The sequence below is a fragment of the Apodemus sylvaticus genome, chromosome 11 (genome assembly GCF_947179515.1).
Source record: "Apodemus sylvaticus chromosome 11, mApoSyl1.1, whole genome shotgun sequence".
NCBI classification, from domain to species: Eukaryota; Metazoa; Chordata; class Mammalia; order Rodentia; family Muridae; genus Apodemus; species Apodemus sylvaticus.
The window spans coordinates 2113703-2131419 of record NC_067482.1 but is presented as its reverse complement, the minus strand read 5'-3'; the positions used below and the strand labels follow the sequence as shown (position 1 = coordinate 2131419).

Here is a 17717-nt window from a genome sequence, read left to right as displayed (position 1 = left end):
GGCTGGAGAGGTGGCTCAGTGGTTAAGAGCACCGACTGCTCTTCCAGAGGTCCTGAGTTCAGATCCCAGCAACCACATGGTGGCTCACAACCATCTGTAATCAAAGATGCACTCTTCTGGCGTGTCTAAAGACAGCAACAGTGTACTCACATACATAAAATAAATAAATAAATCTTGAGAGGGGAGAGAGAGAGAGAGAGAACCAATTATTCTCTTCAAGTTGTCCTCCACAAATGCCCCACATATATTTAAAAATAGTAATTAAAACCAAAAAAAAAAAAAAAACCCCAAATAAACCAGTGTGAATTTCATCAGAATGAAAACTTGGTAGTTTAAAGAACAAATTAAGAAAGAGGAAAAAACTGTTAATAGAATAGGAAAAAATACTTGCTACATTTGGGCATCATATATCTGACAAAGAAATCTGTATACAAAATGTATAAATTATTTTTACAATTCAATAATAAGTGAGAACCAAGTGAGGCCAGGTGGACTCATACGTAATCCCAGCATTTGCGAGGAGGAGGCAAGGGAGTCAGGGCTCTGAGATTGTTGCCAGCTACACAAAGCTGCATCTGAAACACAAAAGTAAAAATGAGACAAACAGAAACCAAACCAATCATAACAACATACGTCGAAGTGGGCAAAACTCTAAGTATACATTTTCCAAAGAATATACACAAAGGGCCGATAATCACATCAGACATGGAGCAAAGCAAATTCACCCTCAGAAGCCACCAGGGCACATCAAGGGTAGAGGGTAGTCAATGTTAATGGAGAGCTAGGGATTTTGGGATTGTGAAGCACTGCCAACCCTTGACTGAGCTTTGGAATGCCTTGATGTGGCTAAACACAGGGCTATGCACGACCCATTAATTCTCCCACACTTAACTGAAAATCGATGCCCTGACAGAAAGCGTGTATGGTAATTGCATTGACATCATTTACAGTAGCAAAGAAGAGATAACAAAACACCTGTTGATTTATGAGTGTGTAAACAGAATTCAGTATGCCCGCACACTGGACTTATGGAGGGAAAGCAGTGGATATGGGTGACAACACAGATGAGCCCACAGGCACAGTGCAGTAGCTTGTGAGCTGGCTCAGAGGTTAAGAACTTGGGCTGCTCCTGCAGAGGGCCTGGCTAATTCCCAGCACTCATTCTGGGTGGTTCACATCCATCAGTATCTCCAGATCCAAGGGCTCCAGTGATCTCTGGCTTCTGTGTGCACTTGCATGCTTGCGGTGCACATAAGCAGGTGCACACATACACATAAAACAGCTGACACACACAGTTGACCACTGCATCGCTCCATCTTCATGAAGCATCCAGCAGGGCCAGAACTCTGACAGACAGAAAGCAGCTGAGAGTCTGGAGACATGCTCTGCATGGGAGAGCAGTAACTGCTTCTCCAGAGGACCCTGAACACATCTGCTCATTTCATTGTTTTTTCAGAAAGAGTTTCATGTAGCCCAGGCTGGCCTCAAGCTCAATATGCAACCAAGGATGACCCTGAACTTCTGGTCCTTATGTTTCTACCTCCTAGGTGCTGGAATTACAGATGTGTACTACCATGCCTAGTTTATTGGTGCTGGGTTCAAACTCAGGCTCTTTGTACATTCTAGGCATGTACAGTACCAGCTACAGGCCAAAACTCTTAGGAGTGTGTTTGGTCTAATCCTACTAACTGGAACAAGTGCTGGATTTCCAGGAAGATAAAAACCAAGGTCAATAGTAATTACAGTCTGGCTAGGGTAGGCCCTAAGGGTACCTGGAGGCTGACTACAGAAAGCACCAGGAAGGAAAACCTTAGTAGAAGAGCAGAGGTTGCACAGAGCCCAGACATCCTCTTCTGGAAGAAATGAGGCCAGGGCACAGTGGTTGGCTGGCTGCCTGCTCCAGCCTGCCATGCGGAGCTGTGGTAGAAGCAGGGGCAGTTGGCACTCCCAGGTGCATCTCAACTGCCACGATGCCTCTCCACCCGGAGTCTCTCATGTGTACAGAATGCACTTCCTGTGAAACAAATCAGAGAGACATCTTTCAAGTCAACCAGCATCTTTCCATTCTCCCTTTAACGAAGACGTCTCTGAAAAAGTAGCTATCCTTGACAATGTGGGGTGAGGGCGGTTGTAGACACGGTAGCAGCTTCTTTGAGGGACATCTGAGGAAGGCGTTCTAAACCTAACTCCTCTCTCAGTACACAATGGATTAAGATATAATTACAACACAGACCCCACTAGGTAATATTAGTATCCATATACAAAGTATGTCACGAGAGTGAATGAGACCTTGTATAGTTGCAACTGGGATAATTCCAGAAGAGGTCCCCCACCTTAAGGTACTGGGTATTTTGCTTTTTGAAACACTCTCCTGTAGCCTGGGCTGGTTTTGAACTTGCTGTGTAGCAGAGGATGACCTTGAACTTGTGACCCTCCTCCTCCTAAGTGCTGAGAGTCCAGATTTGGTTTATGACATGATGGGAACATATCTTAGTTACTTTTCTTTTGCCATGACAAAGCACCAAGACCAAGGCAACTTATAAAAGAAAGCATTTAATTTGGGGGCTCATGGTTTTAGGAGTTGAGTGCATGAGCGCCACAGTGGGAAGCATTGCAGCAAGCAGGCAGGTATTGTGCTACGGCAGCACCTTAGAGTTTTCAGCTGATTTACAGGTACAAAGCAGAGAGAAGAAGAGAGCTACTTGTGAATGGCGAGGGCTTTTGAAACCTCAGAGCTCGCCCCCCAGTGACATATCTCCTCCAACAAGGCCACACCTCCTAGTCCTTCCCAAACAGTTCCGCCAACTTCGATGTGTGCATTCGGATAGAGGAGCCTAAGGCAGTCATTCTCATTCAGAACACCTCAGGATGGGGCCCAGGACTTCATAACACACTAGGCAAGAACTGTACCAACTGAGTTACTCCCCAGCCTGCTGGCAGCCCAGACACGATCTCTGACGTCCCGTGGACTTAATCTTACAACCACACCTCTGTATCTACGGTGCCATCTGACTGATAGGAGTCTGGCCGACCTTCGTCTCCGCAGTGTCCTGGGCACCATTCAGTGATCACACGGCTAGAGGAATGAAAAGAATCTCTTATACTGTATGGAAGCATCACCTGTCAATAAAATGCTGTTGGCCTATTGGCTTAGGCAGGAAATAGGTAGGTGGAGTTCTGGCAGAGAGAGGAGATGCTAGGTTTGAGTCAGGCATGAGGAGATTAGCCCCAGACACAGAAGAAGACAGTCGCATGAGACTGAGGACCAGGTGACTGGCCATGTGACAGAACTTAGACTAGAATAATGGGAGGATTAAATTAAGAACTAGTCAGGGAATGAGCCAAGCCTTTTGGCCTAGGCATTTATTCAATAATAATAATGTCTCAGAGTTGTTGTTTCTGGGAACAAAGTAGACAAATGGAAAAGCCCAGGGTTATAGAAAACACCATACATTACAGGGGTAGGCCAGTGATACTTAATTCTGGGATTTCTACTTCACTGAAAGAATTATTTTCTATAACTAAATAGAATTAGTATTTCATTTTCCTAGAAACTAGGATTAACCATTCAAGTATTTCTTCATTAATATTCAGAGGCATTGCATTTGTAAATCTTAGGGACAGGTAGAATATTATTCACATTTGAATGTATGAAGAATCAAAAAATAAACGATGAGTTAAAAAAAAAAACCACAGGTCACACAGCGTTGTAGAGAAAGTAAAGCTAAGGGCCAATGATGTGGTTCAGTATGAAAAGGGGCTTGCTGCTAAGCCTGAGGACTGAGTTCAATTCCTGGGACCCAGAAAATAGAGGGTGATGATCAATCCCTGAAGCTGTCCTCTGACCACCACACTGGTACTGTGTCCTCCATTGCACATGTATGTACACACACATGCATACGCATGCATGCACACACAAAGGCACATATAGACACACCTGCACACATACACATATTCACAAGCATGCACACACACAAGTGCACTCATGCAGACATACCTGCACAGACACACACGCACACACACCTTTTTTTCTAAAATTTGTCCAGGTTCAACCAACCACCAGGTTAGTGCCGGAATTTTATGCCAGATTGTTGAGGCAAGGTCTCCTGTCACCCAAATTGCAAAACACTCTCCATGCAGCTGAGTGTGACGTCACTTCGAGAATGCTGGGATCGCTCATGTGCTATTACACCTGGCTTGTCTAATTGTTGAGAGCTTTTGGTACTGCTTCTAAGAATTTGGCATTTGTCACTGGGCTCAGACAAGGAAGTAGGCTCAGATAAGAAAATTATAAACAGTGGCCATGGGGCTCTGTCCGCTACTTAATTACTATCTCAGGTGATCTCCTGGTTTACTACTTTGCTTGATTACTTTGTCTTTGATTGAAGAACTGACCATGCTTTTTGGATGTACCTAGAATGATGTAAATGCAGGCGGGAGAGAAATAAACCTGCTTTGGCCTTGGTACATCTGGAGCCATGTTATAATTCTATCTAATTGTTTTTCTTCTTTTTCAATCCTCACTCCCTCCCTTGAGACCCTGTTGAATGACTGAACTGGCTTGGCCATTAATAATTTTTAAAAATTCATGAATGTGTGAATGTTGTAACTTCAGGTTTTATTTTTCCTTCTAAATATCTTTCACTTGTAAGCTGACTTTATAAATTCTAAACATACCTAGCATCTTTTCAAACTAATAATTTGAGTTAAGTATCCCATTAGTTAACTTTTGTTGTTTTCAGGTGAACTGAAGGGGGAGGAGTGGGTCCTTCTGGCTCAATATTTGAGAAGCCCATGGTAGTGAAGGCAGATGGCTATGGTCAACAGCACCAGCCGAGGACAAAGTATTCAAACATGTGACCCCACGGGTACATTTTCATATCCAAACTGTGATGTTCTGCCACTGGTCTCCAAAGGTCATCTCTTAAAGCAAGACATTCAACTTTAAAGATCTCTGCAGTGTTTGTTCCTTCCCCCCACCCGCCCCCACAACTCCTTCCCTCACCAAGATAGGGTTTCCCTACATAGCCTTGGCTAACTTGAGACTTACCACATAAACCAGGCTGGCCTTGAAATTGCATCCATTCTCCTGCCTCTACTTAAATTACATGTGTGTGCCACTACTCCCTGTTAAAAGTCCCTTTAGTACTAACTCCAACACAGTTCAAAATCCAAAGTCTCCTTTGAGACCTTAAGACAATTGTTCTTACTGTGAGCTACTGTTAATAAATTACATACTTCCAATATACAATGGTGGGCATAAGTATTTCCTTACCAAAACAGAGGGAAGATTTAACAAAGCAAGAGCAGGGGTTGGAGAGAAGTCTCAGTGTTAAGAGCGCTGGCTGCTCTTCCAGAGGTCCTGGGTTCAATTCCCAGCAATTATATGGTGGCCCACAACCATCTGTAATGGGATCTGATGCCCTCTACTGACTTGTAGGTACATACAGATAGAGCACTCACATACATTGGAAAAAAAATAAAAAAGCAAAAGCAAGACTCTGAAGAGGTAGATACTGAACTTGTATCTGCATCTAGCATCTTGGATTCGTGGTGGAACCATGTAGGTTCTAAGAGCTTAGGGAGAGCCTTCTGCCCACAGTCCCATGGCCTGAAGTACATGTGCCTCTCTCTTAAGCTGGCTGCATTTGGGGCGTGCAGCCTCCTATGGCATCTCCACCATCCTGGTGTCTCCACTGAAACTCGCCCTTCATCTTCAAGCCCGCTACCTCCCTGCTTCCTCTGAGGAACTAAGACACAACCTTCATTATCCTGTCACTCTCGCAACCAACACACCTGTAAAACCAGCACCGGGTACATGATGCCAAGCTCTGCTTCAAGTCTGCGATGGTGCATGCCTCCTTGGGCCATAATTGCAGTGGCCTTTAAGAACCTGTGTGACAGAAGCAGGCAACAGATTTCTTTCAGTGGCCATTTTGGAGTAGAGTACTTTGGAGGCTGTCTTCTCAGACACTCTATCTAAATCAAAGTCTAAAAAATGGGTTTGTATTATCGCACCCTCATACCTTCCACTGGTGAAGCCTTGTCCCCAAGACATGATTTCCACTGTCCCAGTGCCAAGCCTCTTTGGCAAGTGCAGTCACTTTGCCCACAGTTGCCTTGCCTGCTACTGGGGTCATGTTCCCTTCCTGATAAAACTACTTTTTCCATTTGTCTGCTCCCTCCTCCCTGTCTCAATCTGGCTAAAAGGAGTGAGCAGAAGCCACACCACATCCTAAATGCTATGCTTGAAATTTCCCCATACAATTCAGCTATCAATTCCAGCTTCACTGATCCTGGACATGGTAGAATGTCATATTCTTTGTGAGCATGTCACATGAATGGCCTCTGGCTCTGCCCCCGAGTCCTTGCTCCCCTTGGAAGCCTCTTAACCTGGCTAACTTTCCTGTTCACCTTTTTATTTGTGTGCTGGTCTTATGGGCTCCCACCAACGGCCTTTACATGACTCCTGTAAGCAATTCCCAAAGGCCTAAATGTCACGTGATCATCATCTCAGAAACAACCTCACTTCTTGGTGCTGCTTTCCTGTATTCATTACTTACACATTTCTGTGACCAAAATACCCCCAGAGAAGCTACTCAAGGGCGGTAGTATGTATGGGCTCAGCATTAGAGGTCCATCCATTGCAGCAATGGACACCTGCATGGGTAACTCCTTCACATTCTGGTGCGTCAGGAAGCAGTGATCTCTGGCTAGATAGGACAACAGCCATTATCCTCAAAGTCCCTCCAGCAAGGCCTCACTTCATACAGGGTATACCACTTTCTAAAACAGGTATCACTGACAGCATCAATACTGGGGACCAAGTATTGACACACTTAAGCCTGGGAAGGAGGTCTTTTCACACCCTACCCCAACAGGCAAATTCATGGCTATACAAGCATCAGTCAGCATTACCGACTTCCGGAACTTTAACCTCCTGGGCTATCCCATCTCCTGGTGAAAGGTCTACTCTAAGGGAACTGACCGGGTCTTTCTGGCTACTAGTGAAAACACTACAGCATGTTTTGAAGGTCCCTCTCTTGCTGTATAATCCATCAGGACTTCACTTTTTATGGATACGGTTCCCTTGTGGGCATACATCAAGCACATCCGACCTCCATTCAGCCGTTGATGGAGTGTAAGTACCTGAATCCTGCTCCAGGTTAATTACCTAGAATTGTTGGGTTGCGTAGTAACGCTGTTAAACTCCTTTCAAAAGCATAGAACTGCTCTCCACAGTAGTTTAGCAGTGACTCACAGGCCCCAATTTTCCTATACCACTGCCAAACTTTTATTTTCCCTTTCTTCTTTTTCAAGATGCAGTTTGGTGAAGTTACCCAGGTTTGTCTCAAATTTCTGGCTGGAGGAATCCTCCTGCCTCAGAACCCTGAGAACCGGGGCAGGTGTGTGCCTCCAGGACTACTTTTCTTTTTGGACAGACAACTACCCTAACAGACACGAAATGACCTATTGATGTACACATTTTCCCTCTTCAACCAACTACTGCAAATGATCCCAATTTTCCGTGTCTTCGAGAAGTATGCATATTCTTAGATTTAACTCTAGTGACCTTCTTCCTATGCTTCTAAATCGTTTTTCAGCCATGGAGTCACTTCTGTCCTCTGCCCTCCTTGTGACAATTTCTGGATGACATATCCAGGGGCAGATGTGACTGCAGTGGTGAGGGAATGAAGGAAAAGGCAAACACAGGAAATCAGAGCGACCCGGCTCTCTGATGGAGAAAACTCAGCAGTTGAAGTGAGAGGTGGAGTTGTTGCGCACAACTGAACAAGGTGTGGTTATTATACACTGATAAAAAAGACCAGGACTTTGGGGAGTGGGGGGGCTAGAAAAGGGGAAATCATTTGAAATGTAAATAAATTATATCGAATAAAAAAATTAAAAAAAAAAAAGACTGGGACTGTGATATACAGCTAGATCAAGAGAACAGGCTTAGCTAATCTGGGTAGAAGCAGTCTCTGCAGTGAAGCCATCTGAGGTCGAAAACACCCAGGGGGAGAAAGCTATGGTGGACATTTTCTCTTCACACTACCAACATTCACACTTGGATCTGGAGGAAGACTTTAATGTTTCTCTGAGCCTCACACTACGGAGGAAGGAGAAGTTCTGTTCTTTCCTCATGGGTCCTTGACCAGTTTGTGCCCAGTCAACAGCACTGATTCCCTAGGAACCTCACTGAATGGTCCCTCCTTGCTCCATACCTGGAGATAGTCTGCCCAATTGAAGGCACATGTGCTACTGGCATCTAGTGAGTAGAGGTTGTGAATACTGCAAGCATCTTACAGCATGCAACATGTTCTGCAACAAAGACTGGAATCCAAACAGCTCCAAGGTAGAGAAGCCTGGATGATACCTCTTGTAAATGTCTTGTGGTGCTTCATGAGTGCCACAGGTGCACCCAGTTCTGAACTAACCTGCAGTAGCCTCCATGTGATACCTAAACCACACACATCTGAATGTATTACTGAATTCACCGATAATGCCTTCAATGACCTAAACTATATTTGTGATGAAAATAGGCCACTGACACTTATTTGTCACAGTTTGGAAGGAAACAAAACTAGACACTTGGATGTCTATGAAACTGAAAATATCTTCTGGATACCAACTGCATGCAGACTGCTTGGCACTGTGTGTAGAGCAGGTGGACGTGACATCCCACTGAGAGGCACAAACCTCGCAGTACCAACCCTGTCTGTGGCCAAACATCCGTAATAGGATTCTGGCGCCCCTCATTCTCAAAGTTAATAATTTAAGGAAATAAAATCTTGTAAAATGAGAAACTTTAATTATTTAAAGCAAAGGCACAAGTAAACATTTTAGGTTATACAGTGTTACAATTAAGAAAACCCAACAGTACAATGAGATACATTTGAAACTTTGCATGTTCAATATATTACCGTGTGTCATCTCTTCCCTGGAGGGAAGAGGTATGTAGATCCACAGATGGAATGTTAAATTGGATTTTAAATAGCATCTTCCCTATTGTCAATAATAAATTTTAATTAATTTCAGAATTACTAAGAAGTTAATTAAAAATTGTTGCTAATCTAGAGCAGCAATAACTTTCAAGCTAAAACTCATTGCTTTAGTAAGTTACTGATTCTACAAATGTTGGCCATCGATGTCTTGGTATTGTGCAATAACCATACTGGACATGAAAAGCTTACCAAAACATAATTAATATCTGTAACTTTTAAAAATTGAATATTACAGTTCATTATGCAAATGGTGAATATGGAACCAAATGACTTCTTATGATGCCGGGAATAATATGCTTCAAAAGCAGTAGACATTATTTTCAATCAAAGGCACTGTCTGGAAATTCACGAGCTGCATTGTACTCAGGGCTGGAAACGGCTTTTTCTCTTGTTCTCAACATAAACGGCCAGTTAGCTGGAATATGTTTCCATCAACCAGCAAAGGCTGAGACTGGCCGCTAACTGGCCAAACAAAATAAAAACAAACCAAAACAAAAAATTCAAACAAGAAACCAGGGTAGAAGTTGATAAAACAATATCTTTGGCCTCAGACTGGGTGTGGCACAGTGGTAGAGAGCTTACCCACTGTGTAAGGCCCTGGGTTCCATCCCCAGTACTGAAAAAAAAAAGTTTGTTGAACTGCTTTCTGAATCCTAAAGTCTGGGCTTGCTGCCTTTCCTTTAGTATGTCCCCTAGGGCAGAGCAGGAAAGACACTATCCCAAGAGAGCAAGGTTTTCTGTCATCTGTCATCTACCCATTTTCTCCCTAGAACATCCTTCAAGTCTTAGGGTGTAAGCAGATACCATTTGAAAGACACAAAAATATCAGATGAAGTAAAATTCATCATTAGACCACAGTCCAACACCTCAAAGTCCTAAACAGATACTTAACATTCAGGGCATAGTATCCTACAGGACCCTGATGGCCAGAAAGATTTTACATCTTTCTCAGGTATATGTAAATTAAAAAAAATATTTTTGAGACAAAATCTTCCTGTTACCCAGGCTGGTCTTATACTCAAGCAATCTTCCTGCCTTAGCTTCCAGAGTAGCAGATGTAGGATGCCCACCGCACCTGACATGACTCAAGACCTCAAGTAGATGTTGTTTCTAGTGTTCCACTGTACAAATCACAAGAGTATCAAGGAATTAAAGTTTAATTACCGAGGTTATTTTACACCTACTTCAAACCAGAAAGAGTATTAGGAAGTTCTCTGAGCTTGCTTGGTTTGTGGTGGTGCTGGGGTTGGACACGGGGCTGTGGACATTTCAGGTAAGCACTCTAACTTGTGAGCTGTATGCCAGCCCCATTCAGGTTTCCTGATGTGGGATCTAGATAAACAACAGGGCTACAAGTCATGTCACTTCGCTGGGCTATTGACAACCTCTTGGACTAGCAGTACAGAACCACACAGGAGAACCCTAAAGGACTAGACCCTGGCAGTACTGTCCAGTATCAGAGCAGGATCTACTCTCACCCAGAGACTTGACTCTGATGCTCGTGAATGCCCATCTCTACAGAAGATTCTCAGGAAACAGATTTAAATAAAACTTATTTTATTGGCAGAGAGCAGGGAACTGAAAAACTCATTAGCTAGGCCTTGTGAAAAGCCTAGAGAGAGATTTTAATTAATACCTCAAATAACTAGCTTGTGATCATGGGTAAATTAAATATGAGAATTTAGTGGGTGCTCTGGACACAGAAGGCATGTTTCCAATCTTGTCTGTCAAGCAAGAGAGTAGCTAGCAGTCTTGCTGGGAAAGCCTTGCCCACAATGCAGCATAAGGCATCACACAGTCTTAGAATGAAAACTACTTGGTTTTTTTACTCCATATCATACAACATTTTTCTTTATGTATACAACGTTCTGTGTAAGAGTATACCTCCATAAATGTACTAAACTCTATTTTCCACTGTGGCCCTTCTTTTCCTCATCTGCTAACACAAAAGAGTGCGGAGGCATCCAGTCAGCACCTGCCTGCAGCCTCTCCACAGGCTGAGTGTCCTTTCTCAATTCACAACTAACAGGCATCCGGGTTTCTAGAGAACAAGTCTGAACACATGGAACCAACTAAGAGTAAAGGGTTCTTATGGCTTTACCTGTCGGTTAAAAACTAAAGAATTTAAATACAATATTCACAACATTTTTTCAGATATATTTGCTGTGCATCTTGGACCTTATTCTAGTGCTAAATTATATTAACTAGATTAGCAGAAGTAGCATGTGCTAAACCTCTTTAATCATGAAAAGTTTATTAGTTAGAGATGAAGTAAAGGACTTCACCAGTAGTGTTTGAACAGCAATCGGTTATGAATCTGCTAGCAAGTTACTACAGCTGCTAAGCCAGTAGTGTCTGATCTGTATTTAGTTTTATTTTAACCTGTTATTTACAGAAGTCCTGTTAGAATGCTGAAGGCAGTTCTTGTCAATGCTTGCTACTCATGTAAGAGGATGCTGGGTGACAGATTTATAAATATGTACAAATAATATACCTGTAGTTAACCTGTGACTATTCTAACACATAGAAGTATAGTACACATAAAACTTAGAAACTAAAACAAAAAATTTTCAGAACAGACAATTACTTTGTGTTTAGAAATTATACAAAGGAAAGGTGTTTGTCTGACAGTCTCCAATGGCAACAGAACTGAATTTTAGTGAAGACAGAGATATCCTCAAGCACAGGTTAAATCACATCTGTTCTGGTCAGATGTCCACAGGCAGCTGACTTGGAAACAAATTAATAAACACTAATGTACAGTTTGTTCGGTGAGCACAAAATATTGCACGAGAGCAGTTCTGTTTAAAAAGAATCGAACTTCCCACAGTCCTCAATTTTTAAACAGTTCTCACATTTAGACATAGCAGTATTTTCTAAATAGGAAAAATTATATTCGGTAATACTGTTAGAACCCCATTTACCAATTAGCATCCTTCAGTCTGCTATGGCAATGGAAATTCAGTGAGCATTTGGCAAAGACAGTCAGGTAAGACTGTAAACAGACATATGTGTACAGGGCAGGGGTGGCCCCGGCTCTCAGGTAAGACTCCAACTGTCATTGTGACGGTCACACAGTAGTTGAGTAGGACTCTCTCTGTGTCTGAGGGAGCTGCTTCTGTGGAACCTCAGGGCCACGCTCCGGAGTTCCCAGCACGCTGTCTTCTGCTTCGCTCTCACTACCATCTGCTAAAGTGCGATTTAGAGACATTGGGCCAGATTTTCTGTGCAAAGGAAAACCGATGGCACTTTCCTGTAAGGAACTATCTATAAAATCTTCATCCGATGAGTGGAACAATTCATCGTCTCCTATTAGATGGCTGACAATGTGGATTCCATCAAAAGGCGGTCGGCTGGAGAAGTCCCGCTGGCCTTTTAGGCATCTGAGCTGTGAGAACAAAGTCCAGGTTATCGGATGTTGAGGCACAGGACCAACCGCCATGAAAAAACAGGGATTCAGATTCAAGGAAGACAATGCCTTCATCTTTTTACTTATAGAAATGTTATGTAATGGGATGTAACTCATTCTAACGGACTCTAACAGTCCTATTAACAGATTTTATTGTTCTCATTTATAGATTAGGAAATAAACTTGAGAGAAACCTGATGAGATTTCAAAGCTAATAGTTTTAATTTCAACTATAACTTTACTGTGCTAAAAATATGAACTCCATGTATATATCACCTGATTTCCACACAGACAGTCTGGCTGTATTACAAATTATATCATCCTTATCCCTGGATTATTCTGAGGTAAATCACAGACAGTCTATCAATTCATCTGCAAATATTAGCTGCATTCCTAGGAGGTATGAACTTAAAAGACTATATACTTCACTATTACACACACCATCTCAAAAGCATGTCACCTTAATTCCATAAATGACAAAAATGAATCAGAAATCACTGAATTCTGAGTCTTGGAACTGAAAAAGTAGGTAAGTTGGTTGGGTGGTTCACTGGCGTGCTCACATCCATGCACTCAACCCACACACTGCACAACCCCGGCTTAGTGAGGAAACTCTGGGAGTTTCAGCATTGGCAGATGGAGGCAGGAGGATCACAAATTTAATGTTATTCTCAACTACATATCAAGTTTGAGGCCAGCATGAATACATGCAACATTCTCCACTTCCACAGGCCACCAGATACTAACACTCAAATCAAATTTGGGGCGCATATGCCCACCCTGTGTGTCACCTCTGCTTTCTCTTTCTGCTCCTTTGGAGAGAATGTCTGACTTCTCTTAAGAGGATCAATTTTTTTCCTTCTTTTTTATTTAGTAACCACACCTCTGTTCTTTCCCTGTCTCTATGTCTCATATAAGGAGTCTGAGAAGGTAAAGGCCACCTGGGCTCGTGCTGGGCTTGTGCTGGGAGCTGTCAGCCCTTTTAACCTTCAGCTACATTCTCCATCAGCGCCTTTCCCAGACGTCAGCTGTGCTCCTCTGCTTCAGCCCCATCAAAGCCCTGTGCTCACCACGACCACAGGCACCACCACTCTTATTATATAATTAGACATCATCTTGCCCTTGGAAACTTATGCTGAAAATATAAAGTTAATTTTGACTTTCATTTGTCCTGTATGCTGTGTCTATTTCCCCTATAAAAATAGTAGAATTAAGAACAGCAAAAATGGTTAATTAGCTCCCACCAATTGAGGATTAAAGGATATGCTAAGATACATTTCATGTTCCTACATTCTTCATTCCTATCAACCTCTATCCCTGCTGTCAGTGACGAGTCACTATCTTTCAAATCTTGAGATAAAGGCAATGCGAAACAGACAGGAAATGTTACAAACACTTTCAAAACTAACGGCTCTGAGAGAAAAGCCATTATAACCTTGCCACGCTGCCTCCTAGCTTTCCTGACAAGACTTCCAGGAAGAGGTGAAGACACTTTAGCAATTCCTTGCTTGCTTGTCACAACTGAACATGGGATGCTCGCTTCAGTAAGGTGATTGCCTGGCTCAGGCACTGCTTCAGCTACAAAGAAACGTTCCTGTCCTACAGCAAGAGAAGAAAATTATATGGAGATAGTGAGGCTGAAGCAGCATGGGGCCCCTGGTGCAGCTGAGGGACTCTAAACTCAGCACTCTCAGCAAAAGCACAGAACAGTGTAAGAAGCCGGGCCATGAGAGCCAGGGTTTTACTACAACCGCCATGCTCTGATGCAACATCCCTTTGCCGTATCGCAACACATGATTTATAGCTCTGAATGCTGAGTTCAGTCAGTTAATCTCTTCCTTTCTCTTTTCTTCCCCAGATCCTTCTGAGGAAATATTATGGAACACGTGTCTTCCTTCTTCCTGCTGTTACAGGGGAGGGGCAGAAGAACCACAACTTGTCAATTGTTTGGAAAGCTGTGGTTTTCCTTTGCTCTAACAAAGTGTACCATAGTGAACATACTGTAGACTTTATCAGATGATGCAAATACAGAAAATTTACTATGGCTTGAAGATTCAGTTTCTCAACATCAAGGGTGATGGCTAAAGCCTCTTTGAGAGCTGCTGATAGAACAAAGTAGAGGAATTTTTTGGTTTCATGAAGAAACAAAGAAAGGTAAGAGATGATGGTCTACTATACAAAGGAGGACACTAGTCTACTGCACAAAGGAGGACACTAGTCTACTGCACAAGGAGGGAGGACTTTGGTCTACTGCCCAAGGAGGGAGGACTCTGGTCTCTTGCCCAAGGAGGGAGGACTCTGGTCTACTGCTCAAGGAGGGAAGACTCTGGTTTATTACACAAGGAGCCTTTGGCTTAACCCTGAGTGACAGGAGAATGCAAGAAAATGAATGCCTCTGAGGCAGACCTCTGTTCAAACCCAGGGGGCGGAGTCAATGAGAGCAAACGCAGTGTCAGGAGTTTTATCTTCCAGACAATGAGTGCCTGCCTTGGCTTGGCTGACTCCCCAGTGAACACACACAGGTTGATGTGAGCCAGTGCATCTCTTCCCCAAGGTGGGCCCTCCCTGGGAGCATTCTTTTTAAACTAGCTGTTTCGTATACTTGTCCCCTTTGGGGACACAGGCAGGGTTTGGGAATGAATGTCAAACTAAATGACCCTTGACACACATATTAAATTATACACTGCTGCTCCAGCAATATGTTCTCTTTGTGTTTCTGATCTTACAGGATAAATTTTTGGGTCAATCAAGAAATAAAAACAATTAATGGAAACTATTGACTATGTTGCTCAGGTGGTATTGAACTTGTGACCTTCCTGCCTTAACCAACCCAAATATTGAGATGCCAAGGCTGAATCACGACATCTGGCTCTGTGTGTCTTGAAAAGTACACATAGTTTAAGCAAACTATTTGGAGGCTTACTGCCTTTATTAATTCCTGGGCAAATATGAACAAGTATTCTTATGATACTGAACAACAAAAAATCCTTAATTGTGAAATCCCTAGGTAAAATCAGATATATGTTTTAAAGCTCCCACTGTGCTTTGAAGTACTTCTGAGATTCACTAAGAAGCTGGGGAGAAGGGGGAGAGAGAAAGAGCGAGGGAGATTTGCTATGGAAATAGAGGAAACATGATTCATATTATAAGTAAAGGAACCTTTTATAGAGTCTTCAGACACTCCAAGAGAAGGGTCTCGGGTAGATTGTTCTACAAAGAAGATCAAGGTTAACATGTCTAAGTCAACTTCCTATTGGTTTTTTTCATTCCTCAGTCTTTCAATTGAAATTTTTTTCATAAAATATCTTCTGATCATGGTTTCCTCTCTCAAACTTCTCTTAGATCGTTCCTACCCTCTCAGCTCCATCTCTTCTTTCTCTAGAAAACAAACCAGCAAACAAAAAAGCAAACAAACCAGAATTAGAAAGAAAGAAGGTGTGTGAGAGAGAGAGAGAGAGAGAGAACAAGAAACACACCCACACACATCACACACACAGGCAGATGCATCCAACATGCTCACACACTTACACATACACACTCACGTGCGTGTACACACACTATAAAATTACAAAATCAGAAACCATAATAAACAAGCAAAAGACCAGTAAGACATAAAAAGCCCAAACAAAGCAAGTGAGACAACAATACCCTAAGTTCATTCTGCTTTGCCATTCACTGCCAGGCACAGAGCCTACCCTTAAGAGTAGTTAATATACCCAGTGAGAATCCAATCAAGAAAATGAAATTTTCCTTTGTAAGTGGATATTAATTTTAGGTTGCTTCTTGGTTGGGGTGTGAGCTTATGTACGCTTCCCCCTTGCTGAGACCTGTATGGCTTGAACCTGTGTTTATTCCTCAGTCTTAAAACTGAAACAGTCAAATATTACCAGAGATGTAAAGTCAACATCTAAGAAAAGCAGGGCAAAACAACAGAGGGCACAGACAACTGCACACCTACAGATATGTACACTGACAACTAGTCATTTCATTCTTGTGAGGACATGCTCTACATAAAAAGAAGTTGCCAGGTAACGGCCAACACTGCCTGCACTATGACTTTAGTTTTATTATAAACTTATTACATAAATAGCATATCAACTAGAGACAAGCTAGAAAACAAAGCAATTCTGTGGCCTATAATCCTGAGACAAATACTAACATTTATCAGAGCTTTTGAGGTAAGTCTAACCTTACTGGTCATTATGGGCATGGCCTTACAGCCTGCTTCCCACCTGTGGCTCACCTCCATACTTCATAGTCTTGCCATTTTTTGATGGTTAAGTGGTACCTCATTTAGAGATGCACCATGATCTGTTTAAACAACCCTCCTGCTGGGAAATTTCACCCTCTCCCGGCCCGACAGACACACACACACACACACACACACACACACACTCACTCTCTTTCTCTCTTTCACCATTCTAAGGAACTACACTACTTCTGAGCACACAGCTCAGAGGTGCCTAGTCAGTTCTTTTAGATGTAGATCAAGAAGCATAAAATCTAGCACAAAGGTTACACCATTCTTAAGAACTTTGACTTCCATGTTTAAGCTGTGAGCCAGAAAGATGGTACGAGTTCAAACCCTTAGCACTGTCTGGAAATTTCACTTCTGGTTGGCCTTTAGCTGACTAGTGCCTGCAGCTGAAGGTGACCTTAAGCTGGCTTTCTTCCCTCCTCTTCTCAGCTGCTGAGACGCATATGTACCACAGCACCAGGCACATCTCATGTCTTTACAAAAAGCACAGCCTTGTCAGTGGGTAAAGTGCTTGCTATGCAAGTGCGAGGCTCTGAGTCCCTGTCCCTAGTACCCATTAAAAGCTGATGTGGTGGAATGCATTGACAGCCCCACCACAAGGAGAGGGTGGAGACATGCTCCATTAGAGACCCTGTCTCAAGAAATAAAGTAGAGGGGGCTGGAGAGATGGCTCAGTGGTTAAGAACACTCGCTGTCCCTATAGAGGTCCTGGGTTTGGTTCTCAGCATCCACATGGTGGCTTATAATCATTTGTAATTTCAGTTTCAGGGGATCTAACACCATCTTTTGGCCTCCATGGGCATAAGACGTGCACATAATGTACATACATATATGCAGGCAAAACAGTCATACACGTAAAATAAAAATATATTAAAAAAGTCCCACATACTCAAATGTGCTTCAAAACTGACTTGCAAGTTGATCCTTAACAGTAATAAAAGCAGAAAAAGCACTGCTCACATGCAACTCAACTTACAAAATAACAAACAAATCTACTTACTAGCTAAGTGCAGAGGTACACGCCTGTAACCCCAGCCTGGGCAAT

The 17717-nt window shown here is 42.7% G+C and overlaps 1 protein-coding gene across 11 annotated transcripts in view; it reads right to left on the bottom strand.

The window, feature by feature from the left end:
• Positions 1-397: 397 nt before the first annotated feature.
• Positions 398-17717, bottom strand: part of Evi5 (ecotropic viral integration site 5) — a 161635-nt gene continuing 144315 nt past the window's right edge. For 10 of the 11 annotated variants that reach the window (XM_052199122.1, XM_052199130.1, XM_052199132.1 and 7 more), the window contains one exon: positions 8791-12393. In XM_052199122.1, coding sequence (XP_052055082.1) covers positions 12076-12393 — 318 coding nt within the window. In that variant the 3' untranslated portion in view covers positions 8791-12075. Of the gene's footprint in view, positions 3077-5796; positions 5894-8790; positions 12394-17717 lie in introns of those variants that run through there. The other variant, XM_052199133.1, reaches the window with a different exon arrangement.